The sequence below is a fragment of the Enhydra lutris genome, unplaced genomic scaffold (genome assembly GCF_002288905.1).
Source record: "Enhydra lutris kenyoni isolate GAN:26980312 unplaced genomic scaffold, ASM228890v2 scaffoldscaffold32, whole genome shotgun sequence".
NCBI lineage: Eukaryota > Metazoa > Chordata > Mammalia > Carnivora > Mustelidae > Enhydra > Enhydra lutris.
This window is the reverse complement of record NW_019154116.1, coordinates 406,226-428,760: the sequence shown is the minus strand read 5'-3', so window position 1 is coordinate 428,760 and position 22,535 is coordinate 406,226. Positions and strand designations below refer to the sequence as shown.

The following is a 22,535-nucleotide window of genomic DNA, read 5'->3' as shown; positions in this document are numbered from 1 at the left end:
TTTTCTTCTTTTCCTCAATCCAGACAGTGAGAGACTGACCGTACAGGCCGTGACCAGACCCCCCGGGAGAGCAGCCTTCTGACCCTCGACCTACAGCAACCAGCCAGGGGGCCAAACCACGACCCCCGGAACAACTGGCCCAGTGGCCAGAACTCCATCAGTTGAGCGGGAGCTGTCCTGATTTTTCTCCCTGTTCGCAACTCAGGACCGACCACAGGAAGCAAAACCGCCCCTAACCAACCCCGTGGGAGGCCAGCTCCTGTCTGCCAAAGCAGCGACGGGCCAGGCCGCCTTGCCACAGTCCGCTCTGCCTGTGCCGCCCGCGGTCGGCCCCAATTCCCACCACTTCGTGCCTCCATCTCCAACAAACCCAGGGACAGCGGCAACCAAGTCATCGCCCATGTGGCTCTGGGTCACTGAGAGGCTGGGAGGACTCTCCATCCTTACCGAGGATGAGGCCTTTGGAAAACCACAGGATGCACGTGCAGGACACCGCCACACCAGGACCCCTGATGGCTCCCTGGCCAAGAGGACAGACTCCGCCTCCGAGACAAGCACAGAACAACCGCCCCTTGCCTGTGCCTACACTCTCGCCTCAAAGCGCCGAGAGCGGCGGGAGGGGGCGTGGAGCCCAGAGGCACACACCGACCGACCGCCACGTCGCCGTGCTGCGGGGAAACCCGTACACAAGCTTCTCCCGCTGGGGGCCGGCGAGGGCAGGGGTGGGAGAGGGAGCACGGAAGGCTCAGCAGCCCCGCCTCACCACCTAGTCCCGCTCGGCTCTCACACTCACCTCTCTGGTGCCACTCCTGCTGCAGGGCTCCTCGTCCTCAGGCTCCGACACCTCTGAGCGAGACAAGGTCCTTCCGCTCCGGCCCTCTGAGCCACTCTGCCTGCTCAGAGTCTCCTCGGGGCTCGACGACATGGTCGGTCTCTCCAGGTGTCTCAGACCCTCCTGGTCTGCGGGAGCCTGGGATCTCCTGCCAGGCGTTCTTCGCTTTCTGTACTTTTCAGGAGCGGGCAATGGATTCAACACCTTTTGTGCTGAGAAACTTGACTTCTGAGAAGGGGTCGAGTCCTCACTGTCTGCGGAAGCTGTAAGGGAGGGCGGAACGCAGCCCTCAGCAGACCGAGTTCTCTGGCTGTGGCGACCAGCGCCCGCAGGGAAAAAGGCGATCGTGCGTGCGTGTGCGCCAGGGTGCATGCATGCGTACGTGCACACACGCACGGACAACCCACCCGAAAGTACCTTAACACGCACGACAAAAAAGTGAGGAAAAATCTAGCATTTGGGAATTACAAAGGATTGTAGGAGAAGGAAAGGGACTGTAAGCGTGAGACTGCTCACCCGGGTGTGGGGTGAAGTGCACGTGCTGTCCACACTGCGGGGGCGGCTCCCCCCAGTACTGGTCCTGAAGCCTCTCTTCTGGACCACAGCCTCGAGAGCTGCCCTTCCTCTTCTCATGGCCCGTCTTGATGGAGTCCCCACACTGAGGCTGTGCTGACCGAGGGCTCAACAGATGTCTGGATTCTATTTTATTAAAAAACATTTGAAAAGTTTTATTTCATGAGAAATTCCATCTTTACCTTCTGACAGCGTGTGACAGCTATCTGGGACACAACTAAACAAGGAAAAGGGGACAGTGCAGGTGGACTCGCCCCGCCTGGCCTTAGCACGGACGGCGCGGCTGCGGGGGGAGGACGGCACCACGCCGGCACGCAGACGCGACAAGCGACCCAACGCCGGCCGAACGCAGAGAGAGGCTCGTCCGCTCAATCAACAGATGCGCCACAGGTACCGACCGAGGAGGCAGCCTCTTCACAGGCGTGGGGCAGACGGAGATTTCCTGTAAACCAAGCGCACCAGAAAGCACAAACCACGGAGAGAACAGAACTCACAAGCTGGACGGCGAGAGCCTCTCCTCTTCGAGCGCGGTCGGGCACACGCAAGGCGAGCCGGAGAAGGGGAGGCTGCGGCACTTACAGCTGAGAAAGGCCTTGCGCGAAGAGAACCACAGAGAAAGAACTCTTCTGACCCAAGACTAAGAAGAGAAACCCGGGAGGGGAACAGACGGGAGCAGAAGCGTCCCACCAGCGGTCTTCAGGGAAGTGTGCGTGAGAACCACGAGGAAGCCCGACCACGCGCCCAGAGGAGCCACACCTGAAAAGACTGACCGCGACGAGCTGGCGAGGACACCCACCGGGCAGATGTCCTCGTGCCAGCCGGCGAGTCCTGGGGTTCTAGCCCAAGTGGATGCCTAAACCTGTTGTCTTCAGGAAAATTTCTCAGAAACTCGAAACAGAAGGAATGGAGCTGGCACACATACACAAGTCCTGGTGGAAAACGGAGGCCCCGAGCAAAGCCTGTGGAGAAGCCCACACGCCACAAAGAATTCCGACGTCCGTGTCCGGTCTAAAGCTCTGAACCTGGCCGGCTGAGCACCACGCGTCTCTTAAGCCAAGTGAATACCCCCTCGTGGTGGGGACGGACACCAGTGTCACCAACCACAGGACACTTCACCCATCTACTCTGAACTTCCGAGTCTCCCTGTAAGTAAAATCGTGGTCTACCTGAGGAAGGACAGTTTGAACAGCCACGCATGCAGAACTATATACTCAATTACGGTGACATCATCTGTCACAATTCTAGAATCCAAACCACTAGTATTTTCAAGTTCACAGAGACGTCACGGGGATTCGCCAGGTAAAGGTCCGTTTTCTGGAAATCACAGCTGTGTATCAGGAGGCCAGAGACGACCAGCTCCCAGCACAAGCTGGGCCCACTGGGCCTTCGCGGTGGAGTAGCAGCCTACCTTGAGAACTACGGAGGTCGGCCTCTCGCTCCCTCTGGCTGGAACTTGTGCTCCCAGGAGGGTTGCTCAAGTCCCACTCGCACTCAGCAATGAGGTTCAGGACTGCCTCGTCATCTGCGTCCATGACCAAGCACTTCTTGGCCGAGGGGTCAGCGTGCAGGGCCCTAGAGTGGCACGGTCTGCAAGGAAAAGCAAACTCAGTGCTGCGGCTCAAGCCAGAGCCCCGTGCCAGAGCACGCAGACCCTGTGAAGGAAGACAAGGGCCCCAGCACGGCCACGGGGTCTCCAGGAAGGAGCTGGTGTGTGGCAGAAAATGGCTCCCAGTGCTCTATTAAAGAAGTCAGTGCTAGACATCCACAGGACAAGCGCTCATGAAAAGAAGGTCATGTGACGTCGCCACGCCGTCTGAACAGGGCACGGAACCCCAGGAGGGTCCACTCAAGAACGAAAGGTCCAGAAAGCTCCTGTTCTGACATCCGCTACTGTGTGCTCTTCCTAGCATATCCACAATGTGCCAGGTGTCGAGAAAGTTAAAGGGCGTGGTGTTCTGAAGTTCTATCTTCACATTAAGTGAAAATCTCTCCACACTGAGCATGAGGTGCTCTACCACACGACATCCCTACCAATGGCGGCCCTCAGCACGGAGACGGACATACACCAAGGGCAGTTCACTTCCAACACAGGCAGCTTACAAAATCTCTTAAACGATAATACTCAGCCACATACTATGAGTGCTGGTGTTATGATATCTGATCAGACTTTAAGAAATCGATACTATTTACTATTTTCTACCTCTGAGAGTTTTCCGGCCCACCGCAAAGGGAAGGGGACTTGGGTTCTCTTTCTAGGTCTGCCCACAGAAACCTGACATGCTCCTGTCTCACGGGTCTCCCAGTCACCTCTGGATCACGAGGCTGCGCCCGGTCATGATGAGGCTCTCGGAGTTCTGAACTCTGTGACAGTTCAGTCTTGAGACTGTTAAGGACAAGTGAACTACAAAATATTGCTGGAAGAAATTAAAGAAGGCCTAAATAAATAGAAACCTGTCCCATCTTCATGGACGGGAAGACTTTACACTGTTAAAGTGTCAGTACTTCCCAAAGCAACCTACGGAATCAGCGTAATACATGTCAAAATCCCGATGGCGTCTTTGGCTGAAGCAGAGAAACACACCCTAAAATGCATCTGGAGTCTCAAGGGACTCCAAGCGGCCGAACACTGTGAACAGGAAGAGCAAGTGTCAGAGCTCAGGTACGGCAGGGACGCCGGCGCTGGCAGATGAGGGTTTAAGACAATGATACGTGATGGTGTCAAGAGGCTAATGGAAAACGCAGACAGGACACAAGACGACAGGGGAAACTGAAGCAGAGAGATGAACTTCTAACCAAGACTGAAAGAGGAATGCCAGGGATCACATGCACCATAAGAGAAATGAAGAAAGTGTCCGATGGGCTCGTCAGTGGCCTGGACACAGCCGAGGGACGAATCTCTGGGCCTCGGGACAGCTCAATACGATCGTCCAAAACCGAAACACAGGGAGAGAAGAAGACTGGAAAAACCCCCAAGAGAACACGCAAGAGTTGAAGGACAGTGGACAACCACAAGGTATAACACATGCTTAATGAGAACGTCAGAAAGAGAAAAAGAAACACGAAAAATATTTAAAGTCTAAAAATTTCCGTAGTGCCAGACACCGAATCACAGATGCAGGAAGCTCAGAGAGCTCTGCCAGAGCAAACACTAAAATCTGCATCAAGGAAGATCATAACTAAACTGGAGAAAATAAAAGAAAATGAAAAAACAAATGCTGAAATAAGGCAAAGGGAAAAAACACTTTATGTGTAGAGGAACAAATACAAGAATTACATCAGACTCCCCCTCAGAAATCACGCAAGCAACGCAAGAGCCAAGTATTGAAACTGCTGAGAGAAAAACTGCCACCCTAGAACTTGGTATCCTGCAAGATCATCCTTCAAAAGTCGAGAGGGCGCCTGGGGGGCTCAGTCGCTGAAGCGTCTGCCTTCGGCTCAGGTCATGATCCCAGGGTCCTGGGATACAGCCCCACATCAGGCTCCCTGCTCGGCGAGAAGTGTGCTTCTCCCTCTCCGCTCCCCCACTCACGCTTGCTCTCCTATTCTGTCAAATAAGTAAGTAAAATCTTAAAAAAAAAGCAAAGGAGAAAAGAAGACTTTCTCAGACAAACAGATAGTAGAATGTGTTGCCAGTAAGTAACGTTAAAAGAAGTTCTTTAGAGAGAAGAATGATACAGGCTAGAAACAGATCTACATAGAAAGGAAGAGCACAGAGAAGGAATAAAATAAAAATTTTTATTTTATTTTATTCTTAACTGATCTAACAGATGACAGCAACAATATATTTGATTACGGGTACCCACACATTACCTATACGATTATAGCTTATGCATCGATGAAACGAATGACGACGCCTGTAATACGAGGGACAGGAGGGTGGAATTAGGCGTGTTTTGTCAGTATGAGGTATTGCCACTACCGGGGAAGCAGTGCAATGGTATTTGAAAGTGGACTTGGATTAGTTGTAAAAGTCTACTTCCTACTCTAGGGTAAGCACTAAAAAAAGTAAAAATCTAAGTGTCACTGATATGCTAACCAAGGAGAGAAAATGGGATGGTATAACACACTCATTCAGAACCACAAAAGGAAGAAACAGAGCAGAAGACAAGAATAGGAACAAAGAAAACAGAAATGAACGTGGTAGATATAAATCCAACCTATCAATAACCCTATCAATGGTCTAAACATTCCAACGCAAAGAGATTCAACATGGATCAAAGTCAAGATCCACCTACAAGTCACCCACGAGAAACCCATTTTAAATATAAAGACATATATGGATAAAAAGTCAAGGGTTGGGGATGCCTGGGGGGCTCACTCGGTTAAGCAGCTGCCCTCGGCTCAGGCCATGATCTTGGGGTCCTGACATGGAGCCCCACATCGGGTTCCCGGCTTAGTGGGAAGTCTGCTTCTCCCTCTCCCTCCGCTGGTTCTCTGCTCGTGCTCTCTCGTTCGAGTTCTCTCGCTCTCTCTCCCTCAAATAAATAAAATCTTTAAAAAAAAGAGGAAAGTATTAAAAACAAATACATCGCACTGACACTATTCAAAAGAAAGCAAGAGTATCTACAGTAATTTCAGACGGAGCAGACTTTAGACAAGGAATGTTTTCAGGAATAAAAGAGGCGTTACACGAAGATGGGGCTCAGTTCTCCAAGAAGACTGTAACATCTGGGACCTGTATGGACCCAGCTGGCAGAACGTCAGTAAGGACACAGCTGAACTCAACAGCACATCGGTCCGCCGGAGGTCCTGACGTCTGCAGGCCACTGCACCCAACACCGCACATTACTCGTTCCCCGCGGGCTTACGAGTCACACCAGGAGCCATCAGACACATACCAGCAAACTGAAAAGAGGAGAATTCACAGAGTGTCTGCTCTCCAACCACAGTGGAATTAACCTAGTAATCAGGAACAGAAAGAGAACTGGAAAATCCCAGATACTCGGGAGATTAAAGAGCAAATTCCTGGATAACACATGGCATGAGTCAATGAAGAAATCTACCGAGAAATTTACAAATATTTTGAATTAAATGAAAATAAAAACACACTTGTGGGACACGGTGAAATCACTATTTAGAATGTAATTCATAGCATTGAATTCATACATTAGGAAAATAGTAAAATCTACACAATCAATAATCCAAGCTCTAAGCTTCCATCTTAGGAATTTAGAAAAGGAAGAGCAAATCAAATCCAAAGTAAGCAGAAGAAAAGAAATAAAATTAGAGCAGCAATCAGTGAAACTGAAAACAGGAAATCAACAGAGAAAAATTAAAAAAAAAAACAAAAGCTAGTTCTTTAAAAATAAAATTGAAAAACTTCCATGCCAGGTTAATTAGAACAAAAAGACACAAATTACTAGTATCAGAAGTGAAAGAGGAATTGTGATGACAGGTCCCATGAACACGAAAAGGATAATAAAACTATGAACAACCCTATGCCCACAATTTGATAATCTAATCAAACAGACCAGTTCCTGGAAACATTCTATCGAAATTCACACAAGAGAAATGGATAATCTGATTAGATTTATATATATTAAAGACATTGAATCAATAATTAATAACCCTCTAAAATACCAGGTCCAGATGGCTCACTGGTAAATTCTATGAAATATTTAAAGGAAAAAATTATACCAATTCTCTATAATCTCTTCTAGAAAACAGAAGCAGAGAGGATATCTCCTAACTCGTTCTATGTGGTCAGCCTTATTTCAACATGCAAGAAAACTATAGACCAATAGCTCCCATGAGCATAGATGCAAAAATCCTCAATAAAATACCAGCAAATGGTATCCAACGACGTACAAAAAGAATTACACACCACAACCAAGTGGGATTTATTCCAGGTATGCAAGGCTGGTTCCACATTTGAAAATCAATCAATGCAATCATCACACCAAAAGACCAAAGAAGAAAACTCATGCTCATACCATGACAGAAAAAGCATTTGACAAAACCCAACATCCCTTCGTGATAACAATGATCAGCAAACTAAGAACAGAGGGCAACTCCTCAACTAGATAAAGAACATCTACGAACACCTGTAGCTAACATCCCACTTAGCGGTGAGAAAGACACGTCCCTGTAAGTAGGGAAGGCAAGGGCGGCCCCTCTCATTCCTTCTTTTAAGCATCATACTGGAAGTCTCAGCTAATGCAGTAAGACAAGAACAGGAAATAAAAGGTATACAGATTGGGAAGGAAGAGATCAAGTTGTCTTTGTCACAGATACATGATCGTCTATGCAGAAAATCCTCAAGAATGAACCAAAAACAAGGGGAAAAAAACCTCCTGTAAAATAAGGCTGCAAGGGGCGCCTGGGTGGCTTAGTGGGTTAAGCCTCTGCCTTCGGCTCAGGTCATGATCCCGGGGTCCTGGGATCGAGCCCCGCATCGGGCTCTCTGCTCAGCGGGGAGCCTGCTTCCTCCTCTCTCTCTGCCCGCTTCTCTGCCTACTTGTGCTCTCTGTCTGTCAAATAAATAAATAAATAAGGCTGCAAAACACAAGGAGTTATGATTCGCATTGTGTCCCTCTCAAAAGATAGAAATCCCAACACCCTGTACCTCAGAACGTGACCTTATTTGGAAATGGGGTCTTTACATAGGTAATCAAGTTAATAAGAGATTAGGCTCGGCCCCTAATCCAACCTGACTGGCACCTTTTGGAGAAACTGGGATACAGAAACAAGCATGTAAAAGGAGGGATTCTGTGAAGACACAGGGAGAAGGAAGACAGCCACGTGAAGACACAGCACTGGTAAGAGACACCTGCCAGCCAAGAACACCAAAGATTTCCAGCACAGCACGAGAAGAGTAAGGGAACGGGTTCTTCCTCACAGCCTCCACGAAGAATCAACGCCCCAACATCTTGATTCCAGACTTTCTACCTTGACAACGGTGAGGCGACAGATTTCTGTTACTTTAAGCCACCTAGTCTGCGGCACTTTGCGACATCAGCTCTAGGAAACACACATGCAAGGTGAACATACAAAAGCCAGGCTTGTCCTACACACCAATAAGGTATGGCGTGCAGAATGAATCAGGAGAGCGCCATTTATGGAGGCCTCCCAAGACGACAGATTAGGTATAACCGAACAGCACGTGTGCAAGGTCTGTTTGAGGAAAAGCACACACCTCTGCTAAGTGAGATCTAGAACCAACACACGCACAGACACCCTGTGCTCGCACGGACGAAGACTCAAGACGGTCACCGTGTCAGATCCTCCCAATTCGATCTGTAAGAGTCACCGCGGTCGCAGTGAGTCCCAGCAAGGTCTTTCACGGACACCAACAAACTGACACGTACACAGCGGCGAAGGCCCCGGAAGACCCAAGAAAATACTGAAGAAAGGCAAAGTCAGAAGTCGACACTATCTGACTCAGAATCTCACGTGGAGGAAGGGGCTAGGGAACTCGGGGGGCTTTGTCTCTGTACAAGCCGCCACGCCCATCCATGAGGCTCTGCCTTTATGACTTCATCGCGTCCCGGAGGCCCCACCTCCTGACACCATCGCCTAGCGGGTTAGGGTTCGACATAGGAATTTGGGGGCCACAAACATCCAGACCATTGCACACAGTACTGAGAACAGCTGTCTACACAGTAATTAGTCTGGTTTGAAATGGGGAACTAAGGGGGGTGGGAGAGATAAAAGGGACCTGACGAACAAGAGACCCCAAGGATTTGGAATCGATCCTGACACATCAGAACAGAAACGGGCTAAGCGAGGCCACAGCTCAAACCCAGCGCCCTGCCTATCCCCGTAAATGGAGTTGTACTGGAACGCAACAGCCTTTGCTGAAGCATCACCGACGGGTGCCTTCACGTGACAGAGGCAGAGTTCCAGAGCTGAGAAAGAGATCGTATGGTCCGCAGAACCAAAAGTATTCGCTCTCCAGCCCTCTTCGGGAAAGAGCAGGTCAACCTGTGCGCTGAGGAGCCGAAAGGCAAGCTAAGGCATACGGTGCAAGGAGAGCGCGGAAGGCTTCAGACAGAGCTGCACGGCGTACAGTCTATGACCCTGGCACAAGGAAGGCAGACGCTGCCCTTTAAAATCCACCTGCACGGACGCCCAGGGGCTCAGTCCAGCGTCTGCCTTCGGCTCAGGTCATGATCCCAGGGTTCTGGGCTGGAGCCCTGCATCGGGCTCCCTGCTCAGCGGGGAGCCTGCTTCCTCCTCCGCCTGTCGCCCCCTTTGCTTGTGCGCTCATTCTCTCTCTCTCTCTGACAAATAAATAAAATCTTAAAAACGAACTAACTCACTAACTAAAATCAACCTGCAAACCATGAAGACACTTTGTGGCTCCAGAAGACACTGAAATACGGCCAACCTTCACAGAGCAGTTAAACGTAACAACGCCGCTGACAGGAGCCGGGCGGGGGCGTGAGGCGGGGCACAGGCGGCCGGACAGGCCAGTCCCACCGCCCGGAGGCACGCGGCAGAGCCAGCACCGCGGCCGCCACCGAGCAGCGCGCGCGGGAAGGACCACACCGCACGGACGGACGCCGCGGAGCGAGGGCCCGTGCGCAGTCGGCTCCCGCGTGAAGCGCTCGCACGCACGACCGGCGGCGCGGCGTCCGGTCCGGAGCGGAGACACGGCGCAAACCACGCGCCAGCAGACGCGGCTGCAGAAGGGGCGGGGGCCGCCTCCGAGGCTGAGGAGGGACCGAGGGGCCGTGCTTTGCCATCACAAGCCGCTCACGCTATTTGACTTTACACGTGTTACCTCCATAAACTTTCTAGCATTGAAAAGTAACTCCGGGAAGCGCGCACTGCGGGGCGGAGAGCCCCTCTCCTCCGCACAGCTGCCCTCCAAGCGGCGTCGGCACACACGTCCGTGTCTTTCCGGGAGACGTTCTAGCCACGGGCGAGTCCGAGCAGCGCCTGTCCGCCTCAGATGCCCCTTCTGCGCTTACCCTCCGGCTCTGAGACCAGCGGGGAAGCTCTGCCGCGGGCCGAGTGGCTCCTCTGACGCAAAACGCAGCCGGGATGCCTTCCGCTCGCTCGCTCTCACAGGACGGTCATCTAGGGAGAACACGCCAGAGAAATGAGCGAATCGCGAAGCAGGTGACGGGCCTCGGTGACCAAGCCCCACAGGGGTACCTCCCAGCACCCCCGAAGCACATCCACTTCCCTGTGGAAAAGAAGGCGCCCCCGGCGCCCCCTGCAGCCAGCCGCCCGCGACCAGGACCGCCACCACCTTTCAGGGACCTTCCATCCCCCCCGGGGCTGGCACTGCGCCAGGAGTCCCCCTTAAGCACTGCGCGGCCCCAGGAAAGGCATCTGGGCTGTGGTAGCTACGCTACGCTTCCCGGAGAGGCCGAGCGCGGACTCCAGGAGGGCCGGCCGGCTCCCCCAGGGCGCAGCCTCAGGTACCGCGCGCCGGCAGCCCGCTGCGCGGGAAGAGACGCACGTGGCGCGCGCACTTCCTTCTCAGCGCGTCTCCTCGTACGGCACGTCCTGCCCGCCCTGTGGCGTTCCCGAGCCTCAGTGAGCGCGTCGGAGACGTCTCTGTGGATAAGAACCCTGAACTCGCTAAAGAGAGGACGTCACGGCCTTGTGTTTGGGCCTAGGATTTGCACCGTCAGATCCGCAGGATCAACCGCCCCCGCCTGAGTGCCCGGGGCCCCAGAAGGCCTCGGATCAGTTCTTTCTCCTGGGTCTTCCTCAGCATATCTGAGGGCTAGGATGGTCCCCAACATCACAAGTCAATGCTCTGGGGGCACCTGGGTGGTTCAGTCGTTGTCTGCCCTCAGCTCGGGTCATGATCCCGGGTTCCTGGGATAGAGCCCCGCGTGGGGCTCCCTGCTCAGTGGGGAGCCTGCTTCTCCCCCTCCCTCTGCCCTTCTTCATTATGTCCCTTCTGCACGCTATAAGATGCTGAATCTAAAACCTTTATAATGAAGAGAAAAGTAAAGATTTAAGACTGAAGACGGCAAAGTTTTCCAATAACGTGGCCCATAATGCTTGGGAAAGCGCCAACTTCAACTGCTGGTAAACAGTCAAGTAAGTGAGAGCACCAGCGCTTACTCCCCCCAAACACCTGAAAATCCAAACTAAACATGTACCAACGGGGGTTGGTCACTGATGCCCACAGCCCACCCCTACCCACAGGCAGGCGCGGCCCGACAGAGCGGCGGGCTCCCAGAGCTGACGGCCCACCAGCGCGGGGGACGGGGCACCGGGAGGCGAGCCGGCGCGCTGGTGCAGAAAGCGTTTGCGAGAGAACCTGCTACAGCTGAGAGACGCAAAACACGGGGGTCTCCACCGATACCACCTGGGCGCTGCCAGGCCAGTAGCCACAGTACGGCCCCAGCTCAGGACCTACCACGTGGAGGGACAGTGGACCGTCTTCCCTGACAAGCGCTGCTGTGATCCGGCTTGACTTTGGTTCCGTTACGTCAGCTCCCAGAAGACGGAGACGCCCGAACGCCCCCAGCCTCACCAAGCATGAACTGGCCCTCAGGCTTGAGGACACACTGTGATCACTGAGGACACGGAGCAACACTGCCCTTCACGGGGACGTGCCCACTCCGCCCCTGCTCGGCACTTAATACCCCCGTTCACACGGCGGACTGAGGGGCCAAGGCTCTAAGCCAGCCCCTTCTCCGTGCTCAGCGTGCCCTTGGGCTCACACGTGCAGCGACACAAGGTGGGCACTGGCAGTGCCAACAGCCACAATGCTCGTGACAAAAACAACTCCCGGTAACCAGGAAGGGCTTGGGGAGGCACCGCGATGGCTTCTGTAGGCATGACCCTCCCCCAGGTGTGGCCGGCAGGCACCCTGGAAGCTTGTCCTGCGGCCTGACACAAAGACCTGTTTGTTCGAGGGACACGGGTGACTAAGCCAGTGAGCAGCTACACCTGCCAACAGAACCTCACTCTCCCGTCCCTACCATCTGGGGACGGTGCGACACACGAACTTCTCTTCCTGCATCTGCCCTTCCAAGTGGACGTGAAGCCAGGAAGAAGGAAGAATCCAACAGCCTAATATGAAGCCCGGGCAGCCCGGCCAGGAAACGCCACCGGATTCCAGAGAGTATGTCCAGGCCGGTCAGCTACAATGTGGAGGGCCAGAAAGTGACAGAGCAGCCTGCCTGCCCCTCCCCCCCAACCGCGCTCCTGGCCGCCCCGGGCAGGTGTCTGTGGCCAGCGCTCCCCGCCCTCCTCCCAGGCAGCGCCCCCACAACACCCAGCCGGTGAGACACAGGGGCACAACCAGGGAGCAGAGAGCACAGGTCGCCGCTCAGCGCTGCCGTGAGCGAGGCCGCGGCACCTACCCAGCTGCCTGAGCTTCGGAAGCATGTGCACGACGAAGAGGCGGTAGTCGGCCTCGTGTCTCACCACGGGGTTCAGCCGCAAGTCCACGGCGGCGAGCTCCGGCAGGGAGTGCAGCCGCAGCACCTCGGCTAGCGAGGAGATGCTGTTGTAGTAGAGGTTCAGGCTCTCCAGCGCGGTCAGGTACTGGACGCCCTGCCAACGGGACGAAGGCACAGTGAGCTCGCGCTCGGCCGGCAGTGAGCCAGGCGTGGTACGCACCGGCACCGGCACCGGCCACGGCCACGGCCACGGGCGGCTGGCAGGAAGAGCACAGAGACGGGCGTGCTCCAGGGAGGCAGCCCACGGCTCCCACACAGGGAGCGGCCGGCGGCTGCGGAAGGTCACGTGCGCAGAGCCCTGACAGCGCCGGGGACGGCCCGTTTCCACCGGCTTGTCACCGTCTCCTGCGGTCGGCGCTCACACCGCACAGACCGGGACAGCCGGCGCCCGGGGGTGGGGGGGGACTCTGGGCAGGTTCCCAGCCCCGTGCCGGGGAGGCTCTCTCTACCCAGGGCGGCAGGAGCCTCTTCTCCGTGAAGTCACGGGCCGCGTTCACACAACGTCCCGCCCTGCCATCAGCTGGCGGCTTCTTCCTTGCTCAGCAGACCCAGCGCCCGCCGCGTCAGGAGCGCTGCGGGAAGCCCTGCGCCCGTGGCTCTGCCACTCCAGGGTTTGAGGCCACCAGCAGGCAGACGATAAACAGATGTGAGCGTAGAATGTGGATGAAGAAAAACGCAGCGCAGACAGGGACCGACTGACTGACACACACAACAGTCTTTTGGGCCTTATTTTAGTTCCCTTAAAGATACAATCGCCTTCATCAGAGACAGGACTTCTGGTTGTCCAAGTAGTTTAAAGACGTCGTGAGATGCACAAGAAAAACACCACCTGCAATGAGGGCCAAGTATACAGCCTACATGTAAGCGCAGGTGTAAGACCAATTGTTGTTTTTTTTTTTTAAGATTTTATTTATCTGACAGAGAGAGATCACAAGCAGGCAGAGAGGCAGGCAGAGAGAGGAGGGGAAGCAGACTCCCTGCCGAGCAGAGAGCCCGATGCGGGGCTCGGTCCCAGGACCCTGAGACCACGACCTGAGCCGAAGGCAGAGGCTTCAGCCCACTGAGCCCCGCAAGCGCCCTACAGATGGTATTTTTTTTTTTTTTTACTATAAACGTACTTTGCACTGCTCCTGACAGCAATAAGTTGTCTTTGAAGAAACAAACCTAAACTTACCTCTAGACTCACCAAGGAGTTGCGTGAGAGGTCTAGAGACTTCAGACCCGTTAGGTTCACCAGAGAAGTTCCCAGGTGAGTAATCTTCTCTTGGTAAGTTCCAGGAATAGACAATGACTGGAGCTCAGCTAAGAACAGAAAATTACTTTTAACTGGACAGTGATATTAAAGAATCGCACTCAAGGTTTCAGCTTGTTTATGCCCAAATTGTCTCTGCGCCCTTGCCCTGCCCCCCACACCCCTGCTTCCCCTGTCAGACCCCACCCCCCACCAGCAAGGCCCTCCTCGCCGGGCTCTTACTTTGACTCCTGGCTGCTCAGCCCAGCGCCTGCGTAGCCTCCACTCAGGGGTCACAATCAGAAGCCCACTGGTTAGCTAGCCTGCCTAGTCCGTGCCACTTACACACGAGGGCACAATTGTCCTCTGCGTGGCACACTCAACAAGCAGCCAGCAAGTCAATGTTGCTACAATAATGTTTCTGTAATCAGAAGGACAGTTTGGGTCTAGGCACACCAATGCTTCCCCAGGAATATTTATGTTTTAAAACACATCTCAGTCAAATTTAAAATTGGTTTGTGGGCCTCCAGTTCCACACAAGACAGAATAGACCCGTTTCACCCTACTTCTACTCACGTACTGTGCCTAACTCCCTGGAAAACAAGGTACGAAACAAGCACCAGACCCCTCGGGAGGGCGGGGAACGGGAGGCCCACTGTCTAGGGACCTCAAGAAAGCCATCGAGCGGTGAGGGCCCTGGGCTGGTCTATTTTGTCTTCCACACATCCCAATCTGAGGACCAACGAAGCTGGCAACCCAGAACGACCAATGCACTCTGACTAGCACAGGAGGGTAAGCCTTTGGGCCATGGGAGAAGGACAGGGATGGGCGCCTTGCAGCAAAGGATCCTGACATGAGCCCCACACTAGCTCAACACCCAGTAAAAAAAATGCACCATACATCGGCCTCACTCTGTGGATGGCACCGAGAAAGCATGAGTGGACCCCGACGCCTACCCCAGGTGGCCCACAGGCGTGCACGGAGTGTGTATGTGACAGGAAGCTGGCCGCCACCTCAGCAGTGAGGTAGCACCCTCTCAGTGCCAACACTGTGCAATGAGGTTTACATAAAAAACAGCCTCTTAATACCCCAGATGTCCACGACTCAATACAAAATGACCAAAAACTGAAAAAAAACTCAATTTGAATGAGGAAAAACAGTCAACAGACACCAACACAGAAATGACAAGAGTCAGAACTTTTTAACAAGAATTTTAAAGGGATGCCTGGGGGGGCTCAGTGGGTTAAAGCCTCGCCTTTGGCTCAGGTCATGATCCCAGGGTTTTGGGATCAAGTCCCGCATCGGGCTCTCTGCTCAGGGGGAGCCTGTTTCTCTCTCTGCCTCTGCCTGCCACTCTGCCTGCTTGTGCTCTCTCTCTCTCTCTGACAAATAAATACTTAAAAAAAAAAAAAAAGAATTTTAAAGCAGGGGCGCCTGCGTGGCTCAGGGGGTTAAAGCCTCTGCCTTCGGCTCAGGTCATGATCTCGGGGTCCTGGGATCGAGCCCCGCGTTGGGCTCTTGCGGGGAGCCTGCTTCCCCCTCTCTCTGCCTCTCTGCCTACTTGTGATCTCTGTCTCTTTGTGTCAAATAAATAAATAAGATCTTAAAAAAAAAAAGAATTTTAAAGCAATAGTTCAATGAACAATTATCAACACTCTTGAAACAAATGATAAATAGGAAGTCTTGGCTAAAAAGCAGAAGACATAAAGAAGAAACAAACAGCCATTTCAGAAACGTGAAATACAATAACTGAATAAAAATCACTGTGCAGAAGAAGCAGCTTGGTAACAGGAGGGAGACGACAGAAGCCCAAATCCGGAGTAAATGCAGCAACGTATTGATCGAAATTGTCTTATTTGACCAGCACAGAGAAAACAGACTTAAAAAAAAAGAGCAGAGCCTCAAGGGTCCACAGAAAAAGGTCTAACATTCCTGTCACAACAGGTCCCAGTGCAGTTCCAATTAGAGTTCCAAGAAGAAGAGAAAGCATGACAAAGAAGAAAAAATTTTAACAATTAAATAAAACTTGTCAAATTCGCAAAGGACACACAGGTACATATTCAAGTATCTGAGAAAACCCCGAACAGAGTAAAGACCCAAAAAAAGCCCAGATACATCAGAAACGAACTTCTGAAAACTAAGAACAGTGGAAGAATCTCGAAAGCAACCAGAAAAGGCATTACTGGTCGAGAAAACTACTGACAGGACAGGGGACTATGCTTCAGAACCAAGGAGGCCTGAAGGAAGGGGCACCGCATTTCCCAAGTGCTGAAAGAAAAGAACTTTCAACCCAGAACTCTGTATCCACCAAAAACAGTCTTAGGGACTGAGGTGAAATAAGGTGTTTTCAAATGAAGAAACAGAGACTGTTCCACCAGCACAGCCGTCCTAAGGCAACTGCTATAGAAAACTCTTCCAGCATACAGGAAGGATAAAAGAAGAAAACCGGAAGCATCAGAAATGAAGAAAGAATAATGAAACAGGTAAACATGTAGTAAAAATGTTTCCTCTAGAGTTATTTAAAATGTTGGATGACTGTAAAAGAAAAGGAAAAACAACTAATGTGGTTTTCAAGGTATACAGAGAAAATACTTAAGACAACTAAATTATAAAAGGTAAAAAAAAAAAGGAAACATTGCTTATAAAGTTTCTACATTTTGCTTAAAAGGGTAAAATGTCCACACAAGCAGACTGTTAAATTACACAAACACACTGTAATTTGTAAAACAACCATTACAAACACCGTACAAAGAGAAGCTCAAAAATATAACAGATAACTCAAAACGGAAAACTAAGAAAATAGTCAAAGCACAGGAAGGTGGGAAACAGGAAACAAGAGAAAGACAGTAGGAAACAAATAATACAACGGCGAGCTTCCGCTCTCCCGTATTAACAATTACATTTGATGTAAAAGGTTTAAATACACCGTATAAAACAGACCGGCAGAGTAAGTAAAAATGAACCCACTACCCACTGCCTACAAGAACCTCATTTCAAGTACAATGATACGGGTCAAGTTGAGATTAAAGAGGCACAGATGGGGAAAGAGGTGTCCTGAAAACAGGAATCAAAAGAACGTCACAGCAGCCACACGAGCAGACGCCCCAACCAAGAAAATCACCTGCGGGAAAGAGGAACACCACACGCCTTGCGGGGCTCTCTCCAAACCCCAAATGTGTGCGCCCGGCTTCAGACAACACAGCTCCGAAGCCCGGGCCGTCGTGAAAGAGAAACGGACAAAGTCGCTTGGGTTAGGGGCGGCCACCCTCCCCTGCCGTCAATCAGTACAACTGCGAGCGGGAAATCAACAAGGACAGACGAATCCAGGTCATTACCAGCCAGCAGGACCCCATCGAAATCCGCGGGAAACGCCAGGCGCCCGAGAGCACCTGGAGCACTGACCAACACAGACCGGACGGTGAACCAAAACACACCCCGACAAATTTAAAAGAACTAAAACCATACAGAATCACACCAGAATCGGGAACAAGAAAAAGAAGAAAAAAGAAAATCTCCAAACACACAATGGGAAAACACACTCCCAAAGAGTCCACAGGTCAGAGAGGACGTCTCAAGGAAAGAGCTAAACGCACACTGAACTTGATGAAAAGGTAACCAAGTGTGTGAATGCGGCTGACGTCACGGCACCCAATGTTCACACAGGAAACCGCAGGGTCCTGCGTCGCTGTCCCAGCTCTCAGCGCCCGACCCTACAAAAGCAGGAGCGCCCGCGTGGGTGGGCGGGCGCAGCCTCGGACCCCCGGCTTCGCCCGGGGCGCGATCTCAGGTTGGCGGGTCGAGCCCCTCAGGCTCTGCGCTGGGCGCTCCCCACCCCTCCCCGCGTCCACCTCTCTAAAAAGAAGCGCATCTACAGGGCAAGAGTCAAATCCGTGCGGAGGAGCGGGAAGAAGGAAACAAGTCGCAGAACCCGCGGCATTTCCGTCTGCTGACACGGGGACACAACCGCATCCACCGGGCCGGTCACCGGCGTCTCCCAGGCCTCCACAGACGGCGCGACCGGCCTCCGGACCCGCCAGCTCGACGCCTTCTCCCGAGGGTCGTCCCAGCCCCCGCCACAACCCGTCCAGCCGAGAAGGAAGCGCTACGAGCGCGTCTCCCGACGGACAAGCGACACGGGCCGTCGGGGCGCCGCAGGGACAGGCCTCCAGGCCACGCGGCTTCCGGGGAGAGTCCGCCAGGGCAGTCTCACCGCTTCCCGCGCACGCCGAGCCGGGAGGAAACCGGGGCACACCGCACGCCGGCGGCCCGCGTCCGCCGCGCACACACCGCACACACCGCAGGGTCCCGGAACGCCCCGAGCCCCGCGACCCAGGAGCCCCGCGACCGCGGGCGGCCGCACCACTGGAGGCGCCGACCGAAACCGCCTCTCGGGGGTGGAGCGCGTGCGGGTCCTGCGGGAGGCTCCGCATTTCGGGTCCCGACCTCAGGGTCCGGGGTGGAGTCCCGCGTGGGCACGCCCCGGGGGCTCGGAGGACTCCGCTCGTCTCCGCTCCCCTTCTGTCTCCCCCATCAAAGAAAATCAAACAAATCAGTGTATCTTGAAAACATTTTTTAAATAAAAGAAAACCCACTGACTCTCTCGGCCCGCCCCGGCGCCCCGCCCCCGCGAGGGCCCCCTGTCCCCGCCCCCACCGCGACCCCGGCCCCACTCCGGGCCCCGCCCCCCCGCGTTCCCAGCTACACTCTGGCCGGGCCTCGGGAGACCCCCCTGCCCCCCCCAGGCCCCCGCCCCCGCGGGGGCCCCCGTCCCCCGACTTCCCCGGCCCCACTCGGGTTCCAGGTGCCCCGCGGTCCCCAGGCCCCACTTGGGCCCCCTGCCCCGCCCCCGGCATCCCGGCCCCACTCGGGCCCCCGGTGCCCCGCGGACCCCCTTCTTCCCCGCCCCCCGCCTTCGACGGTTCGGGAAGAGCGCGGTCAGGACGGCGCGCTCTGGCCCGACCCCGTCTGCGGACGCCACGGCGGGAAGCTCGCACCCTCCGCCGGCCCGTCACCGCCGCGCACCCAGATCGTGGTGAGGCGCCAGGCCGCTCTTCTCCCGGATCTTCTCCTCACACAGCACCAGCTGCGGACCCGCGGGCGCCATACTTTCAAACGACAAGCACCTGCGCTGGCGCCTGCGCAGTGGGGCCGCGGCAGAGCCGCGAGGGGCGGGGTCCGGAGGCCTGGTGGGCGGGGTCCGGGGGTCTGGTGGGCGGGGTCCGGGCCGGTGGGCGGGGCGAGTCGAAGCCGGCGTTGGCTTTCGAGTGGGCCTGCTGGACTCAAGCGGTCCTCTGCCCTCAGTGGGAGGGGTGCTGTCACCCGGGAAAGCCCGCCAGCCCGTGGGTTCCCTGCCTCACCCGGGACCCCACACGTGGGGTCACTCGGAGGCGGCCAGTGAAGTCTGGGGCCCGAGCTTGGCGCTCGTCCGCTGACCGACGGTTTGGTGGCAGGCGCGTCCCTCTAGGACCTTTATGGAGCCTTGTGAGCAGCACTTGAGGTCTGCAGGGTTCAGGGAAGACCCCGTCCGTGTCCGAATGTGCCTCAACCAGCCGGAACGGTGGGGTCACCCCTGCCTCCTCATCTCCTGCTGTCTGGGGACACCCCTGCTACCCATCACTCCAGATGTGACCAGCCTATCAGCAAAGTCACCTGGCACGTCCCTGCCTGGGTGGTAGCATAGGGGGTGGAGGGTGGAGGTAAGGGGGGGTGAGTGGGCACTGGAGGCTTACAGCGGGGTTAGAGGCAGGAGGTATAGGGGAGGGGTGGGGGGTGCGCACAGCAGGAAGGGGTGCAGGGTACCCCAACTCTGCTAGGCCGTGCGGGGCTTCAAGCCTGGCCTCCCTGGGCCCTTGTGCTGCTCAGGGACTGGCAAGCCTGCTTTGGGAGTGTCCCACACTTTGGGAGTGACCAAGATGGCACTCCAGTGCTGCCCGTGCTTCCCTTTCCACGGACTTGGGCATGTCCCAGGCCCCGCGGGGGCCCCCCCACCAGGTCTGCTGAGTGGAAGTTTGTGCAGGCAAGAAACTTAGAAACTGACCCGACAGCCTGGCTTCAGAAGCCTATAGAGACAAGCAAAAGTCTTCCGTTGGCCCCCAGCAGAGGGAAGTAGCTGGTCAGGGCACAGCCAGGACACCCAGCGCTTCCTGCTCCCCCAGCGGTCAGTTCGGGTGGGCGGGGACCTCTGCACTTGCCCCATGGGACAGCACCACACAGTCAATGTTTCTGTTACGATAGAAGTGCCAATAAAACTTCAAAAATCATGTTTTCTGCTTCTTAAGGTATTGCATATTCATTGCAGAAAAGATGCAAAATACCGGAGAACAAAGACTGACTATTCCACCACATCAAAACCGCCAAGGTTAACACTTTAACATGGATCCCCCAAGTATGTTTCCCAGCCTGTATATATGCAATGAAGTGAGATCGTGCTGACCGCTCTCTTATGCAGATACATATCTATTTTTTACTCTGTATGAACTCCTTATGTGACTAAATATTCTTCACCATCATTTATCAAACATCATTTTTAATGGTCATATAGATACTGAATTAAACCCAGGTTTATTTGACCCATCTTCTGTTCTGGACCTTCCACCTGCCTCTTGTTTATGGGGATAAGTCTAGTGGGGTATTATTTTGGAGTTCCTTTTGAACTGCTTTGAAGCAAGCCAGGAATGTTGGCGCTGGGAGCTGGCCCCAGGCAACCACGGAGCAGGAAGAATGCACTGAAGGGGAATCGGGATCCGGGAAGGGTCTCAGCCCCTGTCTCAGACAGCCCCACCCTACCCCGAGGGGACAGCCCAAAGCCCCATGGCATCCTCTCCTGGGTCCTGTCACAACTGATTGATTGGACTGGGTCTTCGACAGGTATGTGAGACCCACCGAGGGAGCACACCCCTGCCTGGCTCAGTACCTGCCCACCCAGATGACCCCCAGGTACTGCCTTTCAACCCTGCGGGTGCCTTTATCCAGCTCCTCCTGTGGTCCCAACCACCCTGGGAGCTTAAAATTTGGAGAGGTGCTTGTAGCTGGTGCAGGGGGTTTCATGGAGAAGCTTTGGGGACGCCTGGGAGGCCATGCACTGGACATAGCAGTGGAGAGCCCCCCGTGCACACCAAGCTCCCCACTGCATGCAGCCTTCCACAGCTTTCTAGAACATTCCAGGAAGGCTTCCAGACCTCTTAGCCTCAATCTCCAAACTACACGCAGCAACTGAAGTGTCATTCATCCCTAGGGAGGAGGCCAGAGGAGACAGAGTAACTGGAGGGTGGGCCCACGTCCGGGGTGCTGGGCAGCTTGAGGATTCCCACGGGGTGCTGGTAGCCCGAGACCTAAACTATGGCAGTCCTTGCCCGGGCAGGGGTGGGGGCTGAAGCAGGCCTACAATGTGCTCCAGGGGAAAACGGGGCAGTTTCCCATATTACCCCAAGAGGGGAGCTCAGCTCAGCCCTGGGAGCCAGAGGGTCTGGGAGATGCTCCCTGTGTGCTCTTGGGGCGTTCTGTCAGCTGCTGTGGGGTGTGTCCTCTCCGTTCAGCCTGCACCCCATTACTTCCACTGTTGTCAGGTCAACAGTCATGGTTTTCAGGGGTGGTTTGGGGGCTCATGAGAGCACCCTGACCTCATACCTGGCAAATCTTAACGCAGAGAATGGGCTGGTGCCGCCCCTTCTCTGTCTGATGCAGCATCGCCAGCAATGTGGACGAGGAGTGGGGGGGTCTCCGGGCGGGCTAGGGGGACAGGCTTGGGGCGGTGTCAGCCCTGGGCCAGGAGCAAGTCCAGCTGTGCGGACTCCGCGTGTCTTTGGTAAGTGATTCTGCCCCTCGTTTCTGGGAAGGTGAGAGTTCAGAATGGGTAGTGCCAGGCCCCTGCTGGCAGGACCTGCAGCTCTAGGGTACCTCTCCTGGGACCGTGGGGTTCTGGTCCTGTGGCAGGAGTCCCCGACGGCACTCAGCTAGAGACTGCCCCTCGTGGGCTGTAAGGACCCTGGGTGTCTCCAGACCCCGGGGCCAGGACACCAGCGTCTGTACGGAATGTAAAGGAAGCTGGAAGGGGCAGGCGGGTCCACGCTGGGGAGGTGGAGGCAGGGCTCTGTCTCACCTGGGAGCATGTGAACATCGGTAAAGAGTTGATCTGATCAGGGTCAGGTAAGATGCAAGGCCTGCAGGACACACGACAGGACACACGACGGGAATCCTGAGGCAGGCGAGCTCAGCACGGCTGGTCAGCACCCAGACCTCTGTCCCGACACTCAGCTGTGGCTCAGGTCCCGTGAGCCTGGGCGGGATTGGTTCCTGACTGTGTCCTGCCTGAGACCCCTGCTTCCACGCTCCACCCCCGGAGCCCAGCAAGTGTCCCCCAACCCCCATCACCATCCATGGGGTGGGTGCCCCATGTCCCCGAGCCACCCCTGCACCGGTCAGAGAGAGAGAGGAAGAGGAGCCACCATTCACTATAGTTGCCAACACCTAAAAACCAAGATTTCTCAGAGAGAGGGGCCTTCCAGTTCGTTCTGGAAGTGGG

General features: G+C 54.7%; 1 protein-coding gene across 1 annotated transcript in view; it reads right to left on the bottom strand.

Annotated features, from left to right (window-relative positions):
• The window catches only part of LOC111153404 (centrosomal protein 72), a 32,016-nt gene extending 12,898 nt beyond the window's left edge, over positions 1-19,118 (bottom strand). The window contains exons 1-7 of the mRNA XM_022512420.1: positions 19,037-19,118; positions 13,958-14,085; positions 12,685-12,877; positions 10,321-10,429; positions 2,814-2,992; positions 1,349-1,531; positions 794-1,095 (exon numbers count right to left, since the gene is read on the bottom strand). Coding sequence (XP_022368128.1) covers positions 794-1,095; positions 1,349-1,531; positions 2,814-2,992; positions 10,321-10,429; positions 12,685-12,877; positions 13,958-14,085; positions 19,037-19,118 — 1,176 coding nt within the window. The remainder of the gene's footprint in view (positions 1-793; positions 1,096-1,348; positions 1,532-2,813; positions 2,993-10,320; positions 10,430-12,684; positions 12,878-13,957; positions 14,086-19,036) is intronic.
• Positions 19,119-22,535: the final 3,417 nt, after the last annotated feature.